Source organism: Pistacia vera, unplaced genomic scaffold (assembly GCF_008641045.1).
Source record: "Pistacia vera cultivar Batoury unplaced genomic scaffold, PisVer_v2 Contig666, whole genome shotgun sequence".
Lineage (NCBI taxonomy): Eukaryota > Viridiplantae > Streptophyta > Magnoliopsida > Sapindales > Anacardiaceae > Pistacia > Pistacia vera.
In genome coordinates this window covers 73,893-91,634 of record NW_022196519.1, presented here as the reverse complement: position 1 = coordinate 91,634, position 17,742 = coordinate 73,893, and the positions used below count along the sequence as shown (strand labels likewise).

At 36.1% G+C, this 17,742-nt stretch overlaps 1 protein-coding gene across 1 annotated transcript in view; it reads right to left on the bottom strand.

Moving 5' to 3' along the window:
• The window catches only part of LOC116112733 (histone acetyltransferase HAC1-like), a 32,596-nt gene extending 15,105 nt beyond the window's left edge, over positions 1-17,491 (bottom strand). The window contains exons 1-6 of the mRNA XM_031398845.1: positions 17,138-17,491; positions 16,593-16,932; positions 14,895-15,009; positions 14,291-14,591; positions 13,700-14,209; positions 13,218-13,561 (exon numbers count right to left, since the gene is read on the bottom strand). Coding sequence (XP_031254705.1) covers positions 13,218-13,561; positions 13,700-14,209; positions 14,291-14,591; positions 14,895-15,009; positions 16,593-16,801 — 1,479 coding nt within the window. The 5' untranslated portion in view covers positions 16,802-16,932; positions 17,138-17,491. The remainder of the gene's footprint in view (positions 1-13,217; positions 13,562-13,699; positions 14,210-14,290; positions 14,592-14,894; positions 15,010-16,592; positions 16,933-17,137) is intronic.
• Positions 17,492-17,742: the final 251 nt, after the last annotated feature.

The following is a 17,742-nucleotide window of genomic DNA, read 5'->3' as shown; positions in this document are numbered from 1 at the left end:
AATATTTACTGCAGGGAAGTAGATCGTTCCTTACAATTTTGAGTGTTCCACCTGCTGGCTCAGAGCCATTGAAGTTTTCTACATATTCACAAGATTAGCTTTCCCAATGTTGGATTTGTCTTTGGAGCAAAATCTTGTATATTGGAGAAGTCCTGAATACAATGTGTTATGCCCAAGAACCGGGGCTAGCATAAGCATGCATCAACAAGAACCAATCAGAATTCAGAAAGGTTTTCCGACGCCAGGATACAGCCACGTCCCACAAGGACCAGAGGGGTAAGGCCATCGTCAGTAAAGCAGGTGAACGCCAGGCCTATGAGTGCCTGGGAATTGTCCACCTGCTGAAGCTGTGTGCGATTTAAGGATACCTCCCGTACAAGCAACCAATGGGAAGCGGGTTAGGAATTGTACCACACCTGCCCGCACGCAGGACCATGATTGCCATCTTGGATCCTCCCACTATAAATAAAGGGCTTTCCTCCATTTTACAGGATTGGCTCATTCACCATCTGAACTCTCCCTCTCTCCCTCTCTACCCATTCATTCTTTCTGTTGTGATTCAGCTCATCGAGTGCGACCTGACTGTAACCTGCTATTAATATAATCACAGTGGATGTAGGATTCGCCTTAGAGCATCCGAACCACTTTAAAAATTGTTATTTGCTCCATCTCTTTCTTTGCATTTTCATATCACGTGTGATTTCTAAGTCCACTTAGCACTTCACACGTGCGAATAGTTGGTGCCAAAATCAAGCATCAACACAGTGCTATGAGGATAGCCTTTACAATGGTGGCTGCATTGGTTTTTGGCTCCATATTTTGGGACGTTGGTTCACACAGGTAAATTTCTTCTCTGACCTCATTAACCGAGTTATGTTCAAATATTTACATTTGATTTTTTTTATCTTTCTCCTGTGATTATATACATAGAGGTGTTAAACATTCAATAAAATAATGTTGTTCAGGGACACAACTAAAGATTTATTAATGGTTATGGGAGCTCTGTATGCTGCATCCTTGTTTCTCGGGGTGAATAGTGCTTCTTCAGTGCAGCCTATCGTTTCAATTGAGAGAACAGTATTTTACAGAGAGCGATCTGCAGGAATGTGCTCCCCTTTCGCTTATGCAGTTGCCCAAGTAACTGTCACGATCCTGAAGTACATTTGGCAAATTACATTTCTCTTGGAAAGAAAAGTGAATGATGAAATCTCAATTGTCTTGTCAATAGGGTGTTGTGGAGATACCATACATAGCTGTGCAAACAATTGTATATGGCGTCATCACATATTACATGGTTAATTTTGATAGAACTGCCAGTAAGATTCCAAATTCCAGGTTTATGTGCCTCATTTTGTTTATTTTCATGGCTGCGTCTCTGTGAAGAGGCTGTTGTTTTCAATATTTTTCCTACTTTCTTCCTATAGTTTAACAGACTTTTCCAAGAGTAAAAACTTGGGTTGATTATTACATTGATTGTTTATGTTGTGCTACTGAAACAATGTTATGAAACTGCAATTTATTTAACAAACATTTCTTTTGTGTTGCAGGAAAATTGTTCCTCTACCTTGTCTTCATGTTTCTCACCTTCGCCTACTTTACCTTTTACGGCATGATGGCAGTTGGTCTCACTCCTAACCAAAACTTGGCAGCTGTGGTATCTTCTGCATTTTACTCTATATGGAACCTATTTTCCGGTTTTCTTGTAGCAAAACCTGCAAGTAATACCTCTCACAAACAAGTTATTTTACTTGAAAACCTATTTTTAAAATTTGTGTACTACAAAAGGATATAAACTTAAAAATGTCATTTTTAAGTTTAATATTTCCAACTCTTATTTCTATATAATATTCCAACCTCAAATTCCATACCACAATAATAATGTTCATATGCCATCTCAATCTCTCAAGTATTTCAATTGCCTAATCAAATATAACAGTGAGTTCCATTCGTCCATTCAAAATTTTATATTTTACAAAAATTATGGTTTTCAATAGTACTACTTATATAAAATTCGTAATCTGAAACTCAATTATGGTTTATAATTCTCCTAAAATGTTGGTCAATCATAACAATTGTATTAAGCTTTCCATTTTTTCTTTTATAAGAAGTAAACTTTAAAATGTTGCCACCCTTGGGTAGCTCAAGTGGTAAGATGAGCACTAAGATTGATGGTTAAGGCGTACGGTCTCAGTTCAAATCCCTCTGATTTCCAAAATTTAACTGGGTGATCATAACGGTGGAATGCTGTCTAGTCACGTAATGGATTTATCAATTATATCATATTGATATTGGCGTTTTGATCACCAAGCTTGTTATGTTGATGGAGTAGAAACTAGGGGTGGTTGGCTCTGAATACCCCTGTATTTTTTGAAGGAACCGAAACCGATCGGTTCTAGTTTCTAGAAACCGAAACATAGTTTCCGGTTTTGGGTACCCAGTAAATTTAAATACCCTAATTTTTAAAAAATGACAAATAAACCCCCCAATAGTTGACATGCACCCCCAAAATTTTAAAAAGTTATAATTTAGTCTTAGTTTCCAACCCGAGTACCTAGACCTCGGTTTCTGGTTTGGGTTCCCGGTTCCAGTATTGTGAGAACTAGACCTGGGAATTCCCGATTCCAATTTTCCAGAACCGAAACACAACCCTAATGGGCCAGTTCCGATTCCGGTTCTATCCTTTACCCATGCTCACCCCGAGACTAGAATCCTTTATTATTAAAAGGACTTTACAGTCATTACACTCTCACTTCAACATTGCCGGGGCTAACTAACTCGAATATTTAAAACAAGTTTTTCTCCTTCAATTCAAACATTATTTTGGAATACAGAAAGTTAATTTTCTTGACATGGTATTAGAATATATATTGTTACAATGGAGTTTTATTTATACTTTGATATAGAATTTATTTTTCTAAATTTGGGTGGGCTCTATGTTAACTATAAGAACTTATATAACTTTGAGGTTTAGTTCCAACATTCTGCTACACAGACAGAATTGGTAAAGTGGATGGTGTTGGTTTTAGTGTTTAGTTTTCTTAAGTGTACTGTCTTCTAAATATAACCACAGTGTCTGCCTTGAATGTCACAGACGTATGTGGACTAAGAGGTAGGGTCCGTAGGGAGGCTACCTGGCAGCCTCAAGCGAGAACCAGTACGTTGAAACTGAAATGCAGGACGATAGAGAGTCGTTGGAGGAGGACGAAGAGCTAATGCTGGGACTTTACCGAGATTGCCATCGCCAAATCAAGGAAACTTGGCCGATGGAGTTGCTGGAGCTGAGACGAATGATGTGTGGAATTTGGTCGAAGGTTTCGCCAGCTCGTTTGTTCAAAACGCCATGGCCACTAATGATCAGATAACTATAAACTTCTTTCTGCTATCAGAGAACGTCTCGATAGGTATTCTAGTAAGAAGATACTAGCAGCACTCACTCACGATAAGCCGGATAACAAAATATATTAACAACATTAATATTCCAGATTTACTATGATAAAATATGTTATTTTATTGTGGTTTATGCGGATACTTGAAGGGTTGGATTGGAGGTGCCAAAGGTGGAGCGTGGAGGTAACTTGAAAGTTGTGGCTGATGTCAAACGGGGTCAAGAGCTTTACCACATTGATTAATGTTACTCGTGATTTGTCGAGGAACAAATTCGCTTAGTTTTTACTTCCTGTACAATAAAAGTGATTTCCGCTAAAGTATTTGTCTGGTTCAACTTCTCTCGTAGACATAAGCCGTCTTTTGAAAGGATTAATGACATGATGCCAAACTTAGAGAATCCACAGTATTGTCCATCATATGAATTAGACACCTTAATTTATTAACTTTTTGTGATTTGTTTTGGGTTGAATGCGAGACTACTAAGTAGTTTGAGAATATTTAGACCTCAGAGATCTCTTTGAACATCTTGAACGACATCAGTGGTGTTGTGAAGCCGGGAAGGTACTACGGCTGAGCTCTTTCATGATTTATGAAGTCGTATAAAAAATAATTTATTCATCATGACGTATATGTGCAGTGTTTTTGGTGCTCAGAGTTCATGGTACTTGAATAATTTTTGGAGTTGTGTGGATGACCCTGCTCTTGGGGCCACCTGGTTCTGGGAAATCCACCTTGCTTTTAGCTCTGGCGGGGAAACTTAGCAGCAACGTGGAGGTAGGTAATTAGTTACTTGGTCTAGGTGCAATTCTCTGTACAGTAATTTCACAAACCACTGAATATATGTTAATTTTGTAGTAGCTAACACCGATTATGGCCAGTAGGATAATATGAAAAATGGGAATTAGAATAATTGATCACTCTCAGATCGCAGTTTTGAGTTGAAGATCACTTGTGTTCGCAGGAGAAACAATATTTTCATCTGTGAAGCTTACAAAAAAATCTGAAAATTTTGAAATGAAGGATGAATTGGTTTTTTTTGACAGATAAGTGGTGATTCTCCTACAATGGCCACAAACTCCATGAATTTCATGTTCAAAGACTTCCGCATACATCAGCCAATGTATCATCACATTGCTGACTGTACGAGAAACCCTGATTTTGCTGCCAGATGTCAAGGTTCTAGTGAAGCCTTTGCAGGTTAAGTTCTTCAAAATCCTATATATTCTTCATCATGCTCACTTTACCTGTTCGTAGCTTCTCTTTTAGAACATTCCTTGTACACAAATTAATCTATAATTAAGAAATATGGAGTAGGATATGATCTCTCTACCTTACTGTCTACTCTCCCAGTTACTTCTATATTGTTCAATTATTTGAAATAGATTATTTAACTTTGCATTTAGAAAATCCTGTTGAGCTATTCATAGAGAATTGTTGATGCTTCTTGAAGTGATCTTAAATTTTACAACTCGAATAAATTTCAATTTGCCTCACCGAGTATGTTTTCCGTTTCTCTTTTCGCTTTTACTTGCAGGATATTTGAAGGATCTGATCCGTTTGAGAAGGAAAGGAACATTCGTCCTGAACGAAATAGAGACAACAACAGGAACAAATATAATAGTAAAACAAAACAAACAGTAACAAGAGAATAATACGCGCGATTTACCCTGGTTCATCCAATGTGGCCGTCCAGCTGAGTCAATATTATTCAATATGTCTCACCTCTCTCGTTTACAATGAATGAATTGCTCTCTCACCCATAACAAGAGAAAAGTATGTTTATATACTAGGTTTAAGAGATTAACACTAGTTTTACAAGAATTCTATTCCTAAGCCCAACCCAAAAAGGATTAATAACTTAAAAGAATCCTACAGCGTTATACATGGAAAAGCCCAAAACCGCCTACGGGCTCGGGGGCGCTGCCCCCGCGACCCTCGAGTGCGTCTCGTTACCCATTAAGTCTGAAGTAGTCGACAACTCCAACACGTCCGAATCCGAGAGATTGATTTCAGTTCTGGGATACTATTCTGTAATTAGTAATCCGTTTGTATAATGCAAGAGAAATGTTTGTTGGACCAAGAAAAACCCCATTTATGGATGAAATATCCAATGGACTTGACAGCTTACTACACACAAGATTGTGAAATGTGTAAGGAATTCTTCAGCCGGCACCTGGGACATTTAGTTTGTTGATGACCTGCTGCTATTATCAGAGGGATATGGTATATCAAGGCGCCAGGCAGAGGTTTCAGAGTTTTTTGAGTCATTAGGATTTCGATTGCCGGCACGTAAAGCGGTTGCAGATTTCCTTCAAGAGGTACTCTGTTACAGATTCTTATGACATTAATATTTCTTTATGCTGCTTTCCTAACTCCTTCCTCCTTTCTTTTGCTTTCTTCTTTTGTTCGCTTAACAGGTGATCTAAAAAGATCAAGCTCAGTACGGGCAGATCCCTCAAGACAATACCAATTCCTTCCTGCTTCAGAAATGGCAAATTGCTTTTAAAATTTCCAACTATGGAAGGTCTCTACAGACCACGCTTGCTGTTCCATATGATAAATCTAGGAATCATCCTGCGGCTTTGTCCAAAACAAATATGCTGTATCAAAATGGGAGCTCTTTAGACTATGCTTTGCAAGAGAAGTGCTGCTCATTAGCAGGCGTTGTTTCTTTATATTTTTAGGGCATGCCAGGTATGTTTTAGCTGTTCATTTTCTCTGCTTCATTATCTTCCAGTGTAAACTGTTGAACAATACATTTCATTAACTATTTACTCTTTCTCTTCTTTTTTTTTTTTTTTTCTTTCCAAGGAAAAAATAACTTCAATTGATTATTAGCTTTTAAGCCTATTCCATACGTTTGAAGTTTCTTCTCTCATTGTTTTCCTATTTTATCTCTCATCATATGTTAAAGGTTTCATTTCTGGATTCATCACATGCACCATGTTCTTAAGAACAAGACTACATCCCACAGATGAGGAAAATGGCAGCCTCTATCTCTCTTGCCTGTTTTTTAGGATGGTGCAAATGATGTTCAATGGATTTTTTGAGCTACCTATGACGATATCTCGACTCCCAGTCTTTACAAGCAACGGGATAATTTCTTTCATCCTGATGGGCTTGGTCTTTGCCAATTGGATTCTCGGAGTGCCTTTTTCCATCATCGAGACTGTTTGTATGGAGTTGTGTTGTGTATTATACAGTTGGTTTTGGCCTGCGCTGGAAGGTGTTGCCTGAATCGATGAAGTTCTTACTCTTCACATTTTTTTTTTTTTTTTTTTGTTTCTAAGTTTTCCTTTCATTGGATCAGATTTTTCCGTTACATGTTGTTGATTTTTCCACACATCAAATGGCATTGAGTCTTTACCGCATGATGGCTGCTAGTGCCCGAATATGGTCATTGTTAATACTTTTGGGGCATCTGCTGTGTTATGCATATTCTTGTTGAGTGGATTTGTCATTCCAAAGGGCATGCTTCCTTATTTTTATTTGATACTGCAAATTCAGGTCATGATCAATTAGTCATTTGGTGTTTCTTAATTCAGAAAAGATTGAGCCATGGTGTCCTGGGCCTTTTGGGTGTCACCACTATCCTATGGGCGCGTGCATTTTCTGTTAACGAATTTTCTGCCACAGGTGAAGGAGGTGAGCTAATAAACAGGCTTTATGTCAGCTTTTGTTGCTTACATGAGCGAAAGATCAACAGTAAAATTTTGTTGAAATCTGCTATGAAGACAACTCAGTAGGCTACAATGTTCTCCATTTGCATAGTCTACCTGATGATGATCATTGGTACTGGGTTGGAATTGAGGCTTTGCTACTTTATGCATTTCTTTTCAACAACAGTCTGACAATGGCTCTGGCCTACCTTCATCGTAAGTAAAGGAGGAGGATTATTTACCCCTCTATTTTCTACAATGAAATGTGATTTTTTGGAATAATTACTGAAGGAAATGACTTATTGTTTTTGTCATCATAGCTCTTCGAAAAGCCCCAACAATAATTCCACTAGATGCCACAGAAGAAATTCTGACAGAGGTTGTTAGTCATCTTTCATCTCTTTAATCGATGTTTATTTGTTATGCAGTGGTAGCTTCTTTATTAGTCAATCCTAACAAAAAGGTTTTTAATCATTTAATTCTCATCTGATTATCAGTGGCCAGTAAGAAGTTGGAATTAAATACACAATCTGCGAGGAGAGTTTTAAGAAAAAAGGAATGATTCTGCCATTTCAACCATTAATGATGAGTTTCCATAATGTCAATTACTCTGTGGATATGCCCAAGGTGTGTTTTCATAGCCGTTTATATTTCCTTGACTTGTGTGTCCAATCTAATTACTTTATATATTTTTTCTTTTCCTTGCGGAGTTTCTCAGGCAATGAGTTTGGAAGGTGAACCAACAAAGAAGCTCCAACTCTTATCAAATGTGAGTGGAGTATTCTCACCAGGTGTTCTAACCGCATTAGTTGGAAGTGGAGCAGGAAAGACCACGTTAATGATTGCTGGCTGGTAGAAAAACTGGTGGTTACATAGAAGGGGATATTAGAATATCAGGTTATCCAAAAGAGCAACGAACATTTGCTAGAATTTCAGGGTATGTTGAACAAATGATACATTCTCCTCAGGTGACAGTTGAGGAGTCCCTATGGTCTCTTCTTGTCTTCGTTTGCCAAAGGAAGTTAGCAAAGATAAAAGAAATGTGAGCTGCATAACAATTGGTATGTTTTACATATCTTCAGATACTTGTTTTTACACTGATTTCACTACAACCTACTGCAGGTGTTTGTTGAAGAAGTAATGAATTAGTAAGCTTGATTCTTAAGGCATGCTTTGATTGGTTTGCCAGATGTTCTGGTTTAACAACCGAACAAAGAAAACGCTTAACAATAGCAGTGGAACTTGTTGCAAATCTTCTATTTTTTTATGGATGAACCCACACTGGACTTGATGCAAGAGCTGCAGCCATTGTGATGCGAACTGTTCGTAATACTGTTGTATCGGACGAACCGTAGTTTGCACCATACATCAACCAGTGAAGCATTTGATGAGATTGGTCAGCTTATATCTTGTATGCACTCTCTTATTTTTATTTTTATTTCAGTGAAAAGCTTGTGTTCTCATCACAGCTGCTGCTTATGAAACAATGAGGGGCAGGTTATATACGGAGGGAAGCTTGGGATAAACTCAAAGACTGCATAGATTTTTTGCAGGTGATATCATTTGCCTATGTTTTTGGTGACAACTTCAATTTATTTCCTCATTTGCTCAAGTCACTGATAACAAAATATTTAACCAAGCTATCTTTTGTGGATATTGAGGTTTGATTCCTAAAATCAGGATCCTGACTCTGGTTTTGTGTGCGAACTTTGTCCGGACACTCTTTTCCTTGTTTAGGGGGTTCATGGAGTTGTCTCCAATTCCATGTGGCTACATCCAGCAACTTGGATGTTTGACGTTACTACTCCTGCTGTTGAGAAAAAATAGGATAGACTTTGCAGATGTATACAAAAAACTCTGAGCAATACAGGTGATTTAATTGATATTATTTCCAACCAAGATGTGCTTACACCAAAAAATTTCTTTCTTCTATGGTAATTTTTTTTTTTTCTTGATTTGATTATATTTACTGCAGGGAAGTAGAATCTTCCATTAAAATTTGAGTGTTTCACCTGCTGGCTCAGACCATTAAGTTTTCTACATATTCACAAGATAGCTTTCCCAATGTTGGATTTGTCTTTGGAGCAAAATCTTGTATATTGGAGAAGTCCTGAATACAATGCTGTGAGGTGCTATAATTTATTCATATTACTGATAAATTCTTAAAGGAATATATCTTAGGATAAATTTGGACTTTAGAGTTGTTGTAGCATCTAATAATCGCTTATTTCTTAAATAAAAAAATTGTGTTTGTGTTTGGTAAACACATTTTAAAAGTGATTACGAACAATTTACTCCCTCAATAATCTATTTTCACATATTTCTAGCTTTTAAAATTTTAAATCAGCTTTTCAGAAAAGTCGATTGCTAATATATCCCAAGATTAAACATAAATTCTAATTTTATTAAATATAAATTATAATTTTTGTATAAACAAATTTTAAAATTAAATTAATAAAATTATTAAATACACAAACTAGTCGTTGGAGTCAATGGAAAATATTTTTTGGTGAGTAAGATTACATTGTTGGCACCATTAGGATCACTGATCAGCGATGTACACAATGGTGCCTGAGATTTAGAGATGGCAAGAGTCCTCGAAATTTTGGGGACTCGCCCTGTCCTGCTTCGTGCAGGGTGAGGATTCCCCACAATAGGCGAGGACGAGAACGAGGACGGATTGATTCCCTGTCTCCGAGGATGGGGATAGTTGTCTCCCCGCCCTCGCCCCGCTTAAAGCTCACTAATTAACAAAATTACCCTTACATATTTCTATAAGGCTCGTTCAAACCCCATTAATTGACAAAATTACCCTTACATATTTCTATAATTACATAAATACCCTCCTTATACACACCCATGACCCAACCCTAAACCTCCACACTCGCGGCCGCCTCTCGCATCTTGTCACCACCACTCCAAGCAAACATTGTCCGCTTGTTTTTCCTTCGACTCTCTAGTTCTCTTTCCTCTTCAGCTTTTCCTCAAAACATCTTTGCATTCGTCGTTCTTTATCGTTGTTGTTTTCATCGTTGCCATCTTTACATTTTCAGGTTAAAATCGTTGTCGTCTTTTTTTTTTTTTTTTTTTTTTTTATTGGGATTATTGGTTTTTATAGCTAAAGAACTTTGTAGTTTTTATAACAACACAATATTAACACTAAATATTTACAAAATATGCATGACATAATTTAATACTTCTAATAATATTATTTTTTTATTGGGATTATTGGTTTTTATAGCTAAAGAACTTTGTAGTTTTTATAACAACACAATATTAACACTAAATATTTACAAAATATGCATGACATAATTTAATACTTCTAATAATATTAGGATAAGCAAAAAAAATTAGAGATCTCTAAATGTGGGTGTGGCGGGCACTGCGAATGAATTATGGATTTCCTTCCTCAACATGGTTGATTCCTTTGTTGAGAAGAAGAATCTTGATTTGACATTTATTTCCTTTCTATGAACAATTTGAGCGAAGGAGGTAAAAGCAGCTGAAAAAAGTGCTTTCAAATATTGTAAATCGCTTATAGAAACAAATATTTTTTTTTTATTGCATTTTTCTAGTAAATCAAATATTAGATTTTTATTGGGTAATATTGGATAGTTTTTAGAATTATGATTTAAATTTCTTTGTCCAAAACAATTAGTTTCTTGGTTTTCATAATCAAAATAAAGCAGAACCAAAATGTTCCACAGCATTGATTCACAAGAAATAAAATATTCATCTTCCTCTTGTATAGTTATATAATTCAAATATAGAAAATAAAAATGATTAAAACATGTTAAAATATGAGTTCTACATAATAGCACCAAATAGTTGACGACTAGTAATTACTTAATAAAGTATCTTTTAAAATAGTGAACACCATAATAATGATGGGTTCTAAGTAAATATCCCAATTCCCAAGTCCATTAGAAAGTAATTGTAAAAGATAAGGAAACAAAGATCCTGCTTACTCAAAGAACCCAATAATTATGATATCATATAAGATATTTAACCTTATTTGTTACTTACAACATTCATCCTAGTCCAATGGATGATTCTAAAAACCAAAGATACACACATAAACTAGGTGCTTCACACATAAAAATATGAAATACATGCATAAACCTGTGAGTCCTAAGAAGCTAAAGATTACATATCACGACAAACCACTGCAGTTTCAAAGTCATCAGATTAGAATTAGTGGGGGAAGTAAACTTGTTTCATAGATTCAAGCAATTATTGAAGATCCATTTACACATTAGATATCATTGCTACCAAAAAAATCATAAATATGTTACTACTGAAACACAAATGTCCAGCATGGGAACAATGATATTTTCTAACTTCAAAAAAATGAAGGTTTCGCTCTTCAATTTACAATAGCTTGTTAAATTATGGTTAAAGAATATTGCTTCTAAATTCATTCTAATGAAAATTTTTTTCTTCATTGGTGGTAAAAGCAATAACGTCATATGAGAAATTCGTAAACAACCTTAGAGTACCAACTTCACCAACAATACCTTATTCAAATAAGGAGGAAACAAGGGAGGAGATAGAGAAAGAAATAACATACATACCATAAGAAAGAAATAATGCAGCAGTCATAGAATTTGGTTTATGTTATTTTGCTTTTTTTATGTTTTTGTTTCACTTCCTTTTTTTCGAGTGTACTGCTGGTTCACCACCTTAATTTTTCTCACTACTAACAATGTTGTTCTATATTTTTATCAAAAATTAAAATAAAATATAAACAAAATATTGTAACCCAATCACCCATCCAGTTCATGAAGCTAAAAGCATAACAATAATGGATATGAAAAACTTGACTACATCCTGTCACGCTAAAACCCCGAGCTCTGAGTAGCTCAGTCCACATTCAGCATATTGCTGCTGAGAACCCCAGCAACACCTACAACCACCCACCAACTAAATTTTGCATTGATTAGGTGGCAATGTGGTCCCATTTTGCTGCGGCAGTCCCTTGATTAGGACTTGCCCGCGCCGAATATGTGCCTGTACATTCATTTTCTTCTTCTGCTTCTATTCAACAATAATACTACCGAATAACTCAACCACAACTATTCACAATAACAGAGACCCCACCATTCACTCATTCTCTCTCAGTATTCACAAAATCTAAGATGCCCAATACCTACACGTACAAGTAAAAAAATGATAATGAACCTCAATTTGAAAGATACGATACAAATTGCTCAATTGAGCAAGCAATTGATGTTAATTGATTAGGGTTAGAAAATTGGGAAGTGGATCCTACGCTAATTGCGGTAATTAAAACGATTAAGTTAAACCCTAGCTTCTTAGGTCAAGTCGATTAAGAAAAAGAAACAAACCTGAATTGGGGATATTACAACAAGAGCAGAACCGATCGAAGCCGTAGGTCGCACGATAACGACGATGATCGACGATTAGTTGGGAAAAGTAAAATATAGAGAAAGATAAATAGAAAGAAAGAAAGAAGTCACCGCTTCAATCGCACGTGCCAAGTAAGAATCTCGCACTGGTGAATTTACAAAACGGAGGCGACCAAGCAAGGAGAAGCTGATTATGGTTATGGCAATACGATTTGGGAACGATCGAACAGAGATGAAGAGGAAATATTTAGTCAAAAGCACAACGAATTAATATAGGGATTCAAGGATTAATTATTTTCTCGCAAAAATAAAATATATATAATAATTTTTTAATTCTGTTTTAATTATTTATTCTATGTTACTGGTTTGTTTATTATATTCTCCACTTTTATTTATTTATTTATTTATAATTTCTCTATATTAAAAACGAACTAAAGATAATACAATACTTGAAATTACAAAAAAGACCCGTCTCCCCAAATTAGGACATCTATATCATATATAGCTTTCTCCCTTATTTTTTTATTTTTTTTTTTTTTTTTTAACTCTTATCCTCCCAGTTCCCAATCCAATTTTGCGCTTTTTATTAATCAATCTTTTGGTATGAATATTTAATTTATAAGAATGTGATTATTTTTATATCAAAAATCATAATGAAATAAAGGTAATGAAAAATTTATATAAAAACTATGTTAAACAGAATGATGCAAAAAAAGAGATCAAAATACTTTTTTTTACTGTAATTCAAACTATAAAATATTTAAAGAGGGAGAAGGAATTAAACAATCCTATGCTGCTTCTGGTGGCGCTGAGGTTGAACAAATTGTTGCTGGTGTTGAAATTGATGCGGTTGTTGCTGAAACTGTTGCTGTTGATGGGACTGTAGAAGATTGTCTCTTGAGGACAAGGGGGAAGAGAAACTCAACTTCTCTGATTGATCAATCGATGGAGGCTTTATGTGCGCACCCTGTGGTGCCCCATGTAAATTCGACTGATTACCTATCAATGGAGAGCTGGTTTTGGACATGGGCGACTGCAAGCTCACTGAATTAAAATTATGATTATTTGTAATTGCTCCAACTGATGTTACACCATAGAAGTTCCCAGTCCCAAAGTTATCAGCATTGCTCATGCCATACCCGTCACCTGATGAATAAATTGTTGGTTGTAAAATGCCGTCTTATGCAAAGAGTAACCTCAGCATCTAAAGTTAACCATGAAGCAATGAACATGATTCAACAAAACAGAAAGGGAAACAGGCAGACGAAGAGAGAGATAGGTTACCCTGCATTAGTGGTCGCTGATGATCAAAGTGCTGCTGTAAAGGTTTGGGTGAATTAGCGTAAGGGGTGGTCGTTAAATAGCCCTCAGAAGTGCCAGGTTCATTCACAAGTGGTAAATTGTTCCCAATCATCCCTAACCCACCATTTAGAGCCCCATTAGAGAACCCATAAGATTTATGCTGAAGGCCAGAACTTATACCACTACCCATATGGCTGCCAAGGTTGTGCAATATGCGGCTGTTTTGACCACCAACATGCTGCTTTTGCTGTTGTGGCTGTGATACCATTGTAGATTCAACAGTTGAAAACCCAACACCATTATTAGAAGATTCCAAATTCATATATGACGGATTACTGCTACTACTACTACTGTTGTTGTTATTATTACTGTTAAATCCAGGAGTAGGAATCATTTGACTTGTAATCCTCTGGGCTCCCATTGATGACATGTTTCCACCAGAACCAATGGAAAAATTGGCAGGTGATTGTTGATATCCATTAGACAGAGTGCCTGCAGAAGTAAATTATGTAATGCTGGCATAAAAGGAAAAGTAATCAGTACTATTGAATAAATTATAAGAATCAAATATACCATCAGATCTATTGAAGGAACCACTATGTAAGCCACCAGCTGACAACAGGCTTCCTGTGTTGACAGTTGTGGGTGCTATGGTATTACTTCCACTGGCAACAATCACTGAGCTATCTACAGAGGATGTAACCATCATTGATGAATTCACGTTGTGTGACATCCCAGGTGTTGGTATCATTGTACCAATGGAAGAGGAAGAATTTACAAGCTGTTGATGCCGCTGATTATGGTTATTGCCAGATCTTCCTTTAATCAGACTACTCAAACGAAACTCTAATGTCTCCAAATTCATATAATCCTCCTACATAGGGGTTGCAGATGTATAACAAGACATAAGATTTAATTGTCACATAAAGAAATAATTCTTAAATATGAATTGCAGATGTATAACAAGATATAAACTTAATTGTTTCATACAGAAATAATAAGCTCTTGATAACAATCCTAGAAATGATATACCTCAATGCTTCGATTTGACAGAATTTCAATATAATGGATAACAAACATTCCTTTATTCTCAGAACAAAACTTAAAGAAATTTATAAATTAATAGCTGAGATAATTATTTTCTCAAATAAAAAGGAAAGAGAAAAAGAAAAAAAACCTTTGTCAGAGCAGCTTTAAATAGACCCTCCTCTAAGCGTTTTGAAATATCCCTAAACCTCGCTCTTGTTGCTTCATCAATTGGTTGCGTCTGGCGTTGCAATAGAATTGAAAAGCTGGAAAGAGTGAAATAAAATTCTGTTCATTAACTGTCACAAAAATTTTAGTAATGCCACTTTTTCCAAAACTTGTATATCAATTGGACAATACTTTTAGACTACCATAGAGATGATACAATAATGTGACAATTATATGACAGTCCTCCGTCATTCCTAAATAATATAATGCATTAATGAGGTGACACCACTTGAAATTAAAAACTTTATCAGAGTAGTATTATTTTCTCCTTCCAATAAAATTTTGATGGATCAGAGAATTAGCAAGATTATGATACCACAAGGGTATTACGTCAAATCACCACTAGGTGGTGTGATAGTGAAAAAAACAAAAAGAAATCTAAATTTACATGTCTTCTGCGCAAGTCTTCTCAATAGAGGTGACCATTGAGCTCATACCTAATTGATAATTTCAAAATCTCTAGAGATTAGTTAAAATGTTACAAACCAACCGAATACCCTAGTCATCAAACACACAAAATAAAAAAATAAAAAACAAAACAAACAACAAAACAAAAAAAACACAAACAAACAAAGGTACCACGTCACTTAATATTACTGATGTGTCACCATATGCATCATTGTTTAGCAAATGTGGTGCTGTTAAACCCTATCTTCTTTCTCCAGCATCGCCACTTTCTCCTTCCTTTTTCTTCATCTTTTTTCTCCTCCATTTTCCTTCTTCTTACTTCTCCTTCGCTCTTCCATCTCTTTTCTTCTCCCTCTTTGCTTTCCTTTGCTTTTCTTTTCTCTCCTCTTCTCTTTTCTTCTATCTCTCACAGTCGATGGAATTTTGAGTCATATATTTGTGGCTATTTGGCTTTGGATCTGATGATGGTTGGTGATGATTAGTGGGTTGACTTCGTATTGGGGCTATTTTGAAGGATTGTTGATGGATTGCTTTGGATTGAGGACTCCTAAACGAGCGGTTCGCGAGCTGAATTCGAGCTCAAAGTATTTAACGAACTCGAGCTTCAAGCCTGGTTTTCAGAGCTCGCCAAATTCCCGCTCGAGCTCGAGCTCGTTAAATTTTCACGAGCCAAGCTTCGAACACCATAGTGTTCGGCTCGGCTCGTATATAGCCCTAGATAAATCTAACTTCACATCCATATAAACACTAATTTTTTTTTTCTTTTTTCTTATCACACACCCCACCCCACCCCACACAATTTTGAATCAAATGGATTCCCTTCCAAGAGGGGATTTGATCTCTAGAATTCTTCCATTACACAAAAAAAAAAAAATTGTTAACATGTAGGGTAGGGAACAATATAAACATCAATTTTGCTAACACGTATACTTTGATTTGCTACTAAACATCTCTAATTGATGAGATGATCAAAGTATTTTACACGTTTACTTGTTATTTGTTTTAGTTTATAATTATATATTAAAAGAATATAAGAATAAAATGGTTTTAAAAAAAAAAANCTCACTACTAACAAATGTTGTTCTATATTTTTTATCAAAAAATTAAAATAAAATAAAATGAGAAAATAAACAAAATATATAGTAACCCAATCACCCATCCAGTTCATGAAGCTAAAAGCATAACAATAATGGATACAAAAAACTTGACTTACATCCTGTCACGCATAAAACCCCGAGCTCTGAGTAGCTCAGAATCCACATTCAGCATATTATGCTGCTGAGAAACTCCAGCAACACCTACACTACCACCACCACCAACTAAATTTTGCATTTGATTAGGTGGCAATGTGTTCCCATTTTGCTGCGGCAGTCCCCCTTGATTAGGAACTTGCCCCGCCGGAATATGTGCCTGTACATTCATATTCTTCTTCTGCTTCTTCTATTCAACAATAATAATACCGAATAACTCAACCACAACTATACCAATACAGGATCACCCCACCATTCACTCATTCTCCCTCAGTATTCACAAAATCTAAGATGCCCAAATACCTACACGTACAAGTGAAAAAATGATTAATGAACCTCAATTTGAAAGATACGATACAAATTGCATCAATTGAGCAAGCAATTGATGTTAATTTGATTAGGGTTAGAAAATTGGGAAGTGGATCCTACGCTAATTGCAGGTAACTAAAAATCGATTAAGTTAAACCCTAGCTTCTTAGGTCAAGTCGATTAAGAAATAGAAACAAACCTGAATTGGGGATATTACAATCAAGAGCAGAACCGATCGAAGGCCGTACGGTCGCAACGCAATAACGACGATGATCGACGATTTAGTTGGGAAAAGTAAAATATAGAGGAAAGATAAATAGAGAGAAAGAAAGATTAAGTCACCGCTTCAATCGCACGTGCCAAGTAAGAGTCTCGCACTGGTGAATTTACAAAACGGAGGCGACCAAGCAAGGAGAAGCTGATTATGGTTATGGCAATACGATTTGGGAATCGATCGACACAGAGATGAAGAGGAAATATTTAGTCAAAAGCACAAATCGAATTAATATTGAGAAAATTTAACTCCCGGACATCCCTAGTTTGCACTTAAGAAAATGACCCCGAAATTCTTTTTGAATTTTTCTTAATTTAGAAAAGCTATCGGGGCATATTTTGGTTCATTAAACATGTAAAGGGTAAACGACATATTCCCCTCTGGCTTCTGACTCATTGGCCCCTCCAATCGCTGGCACCGTTAGGCTTAGGGTTTTGATGTTCTTCGTCGGATTCCGATCGATTCTGGCGGTGAAAATCCATTTGGACACCACCACTGTCTCCAAATCTATAAAACCCTTATGTCCCCAG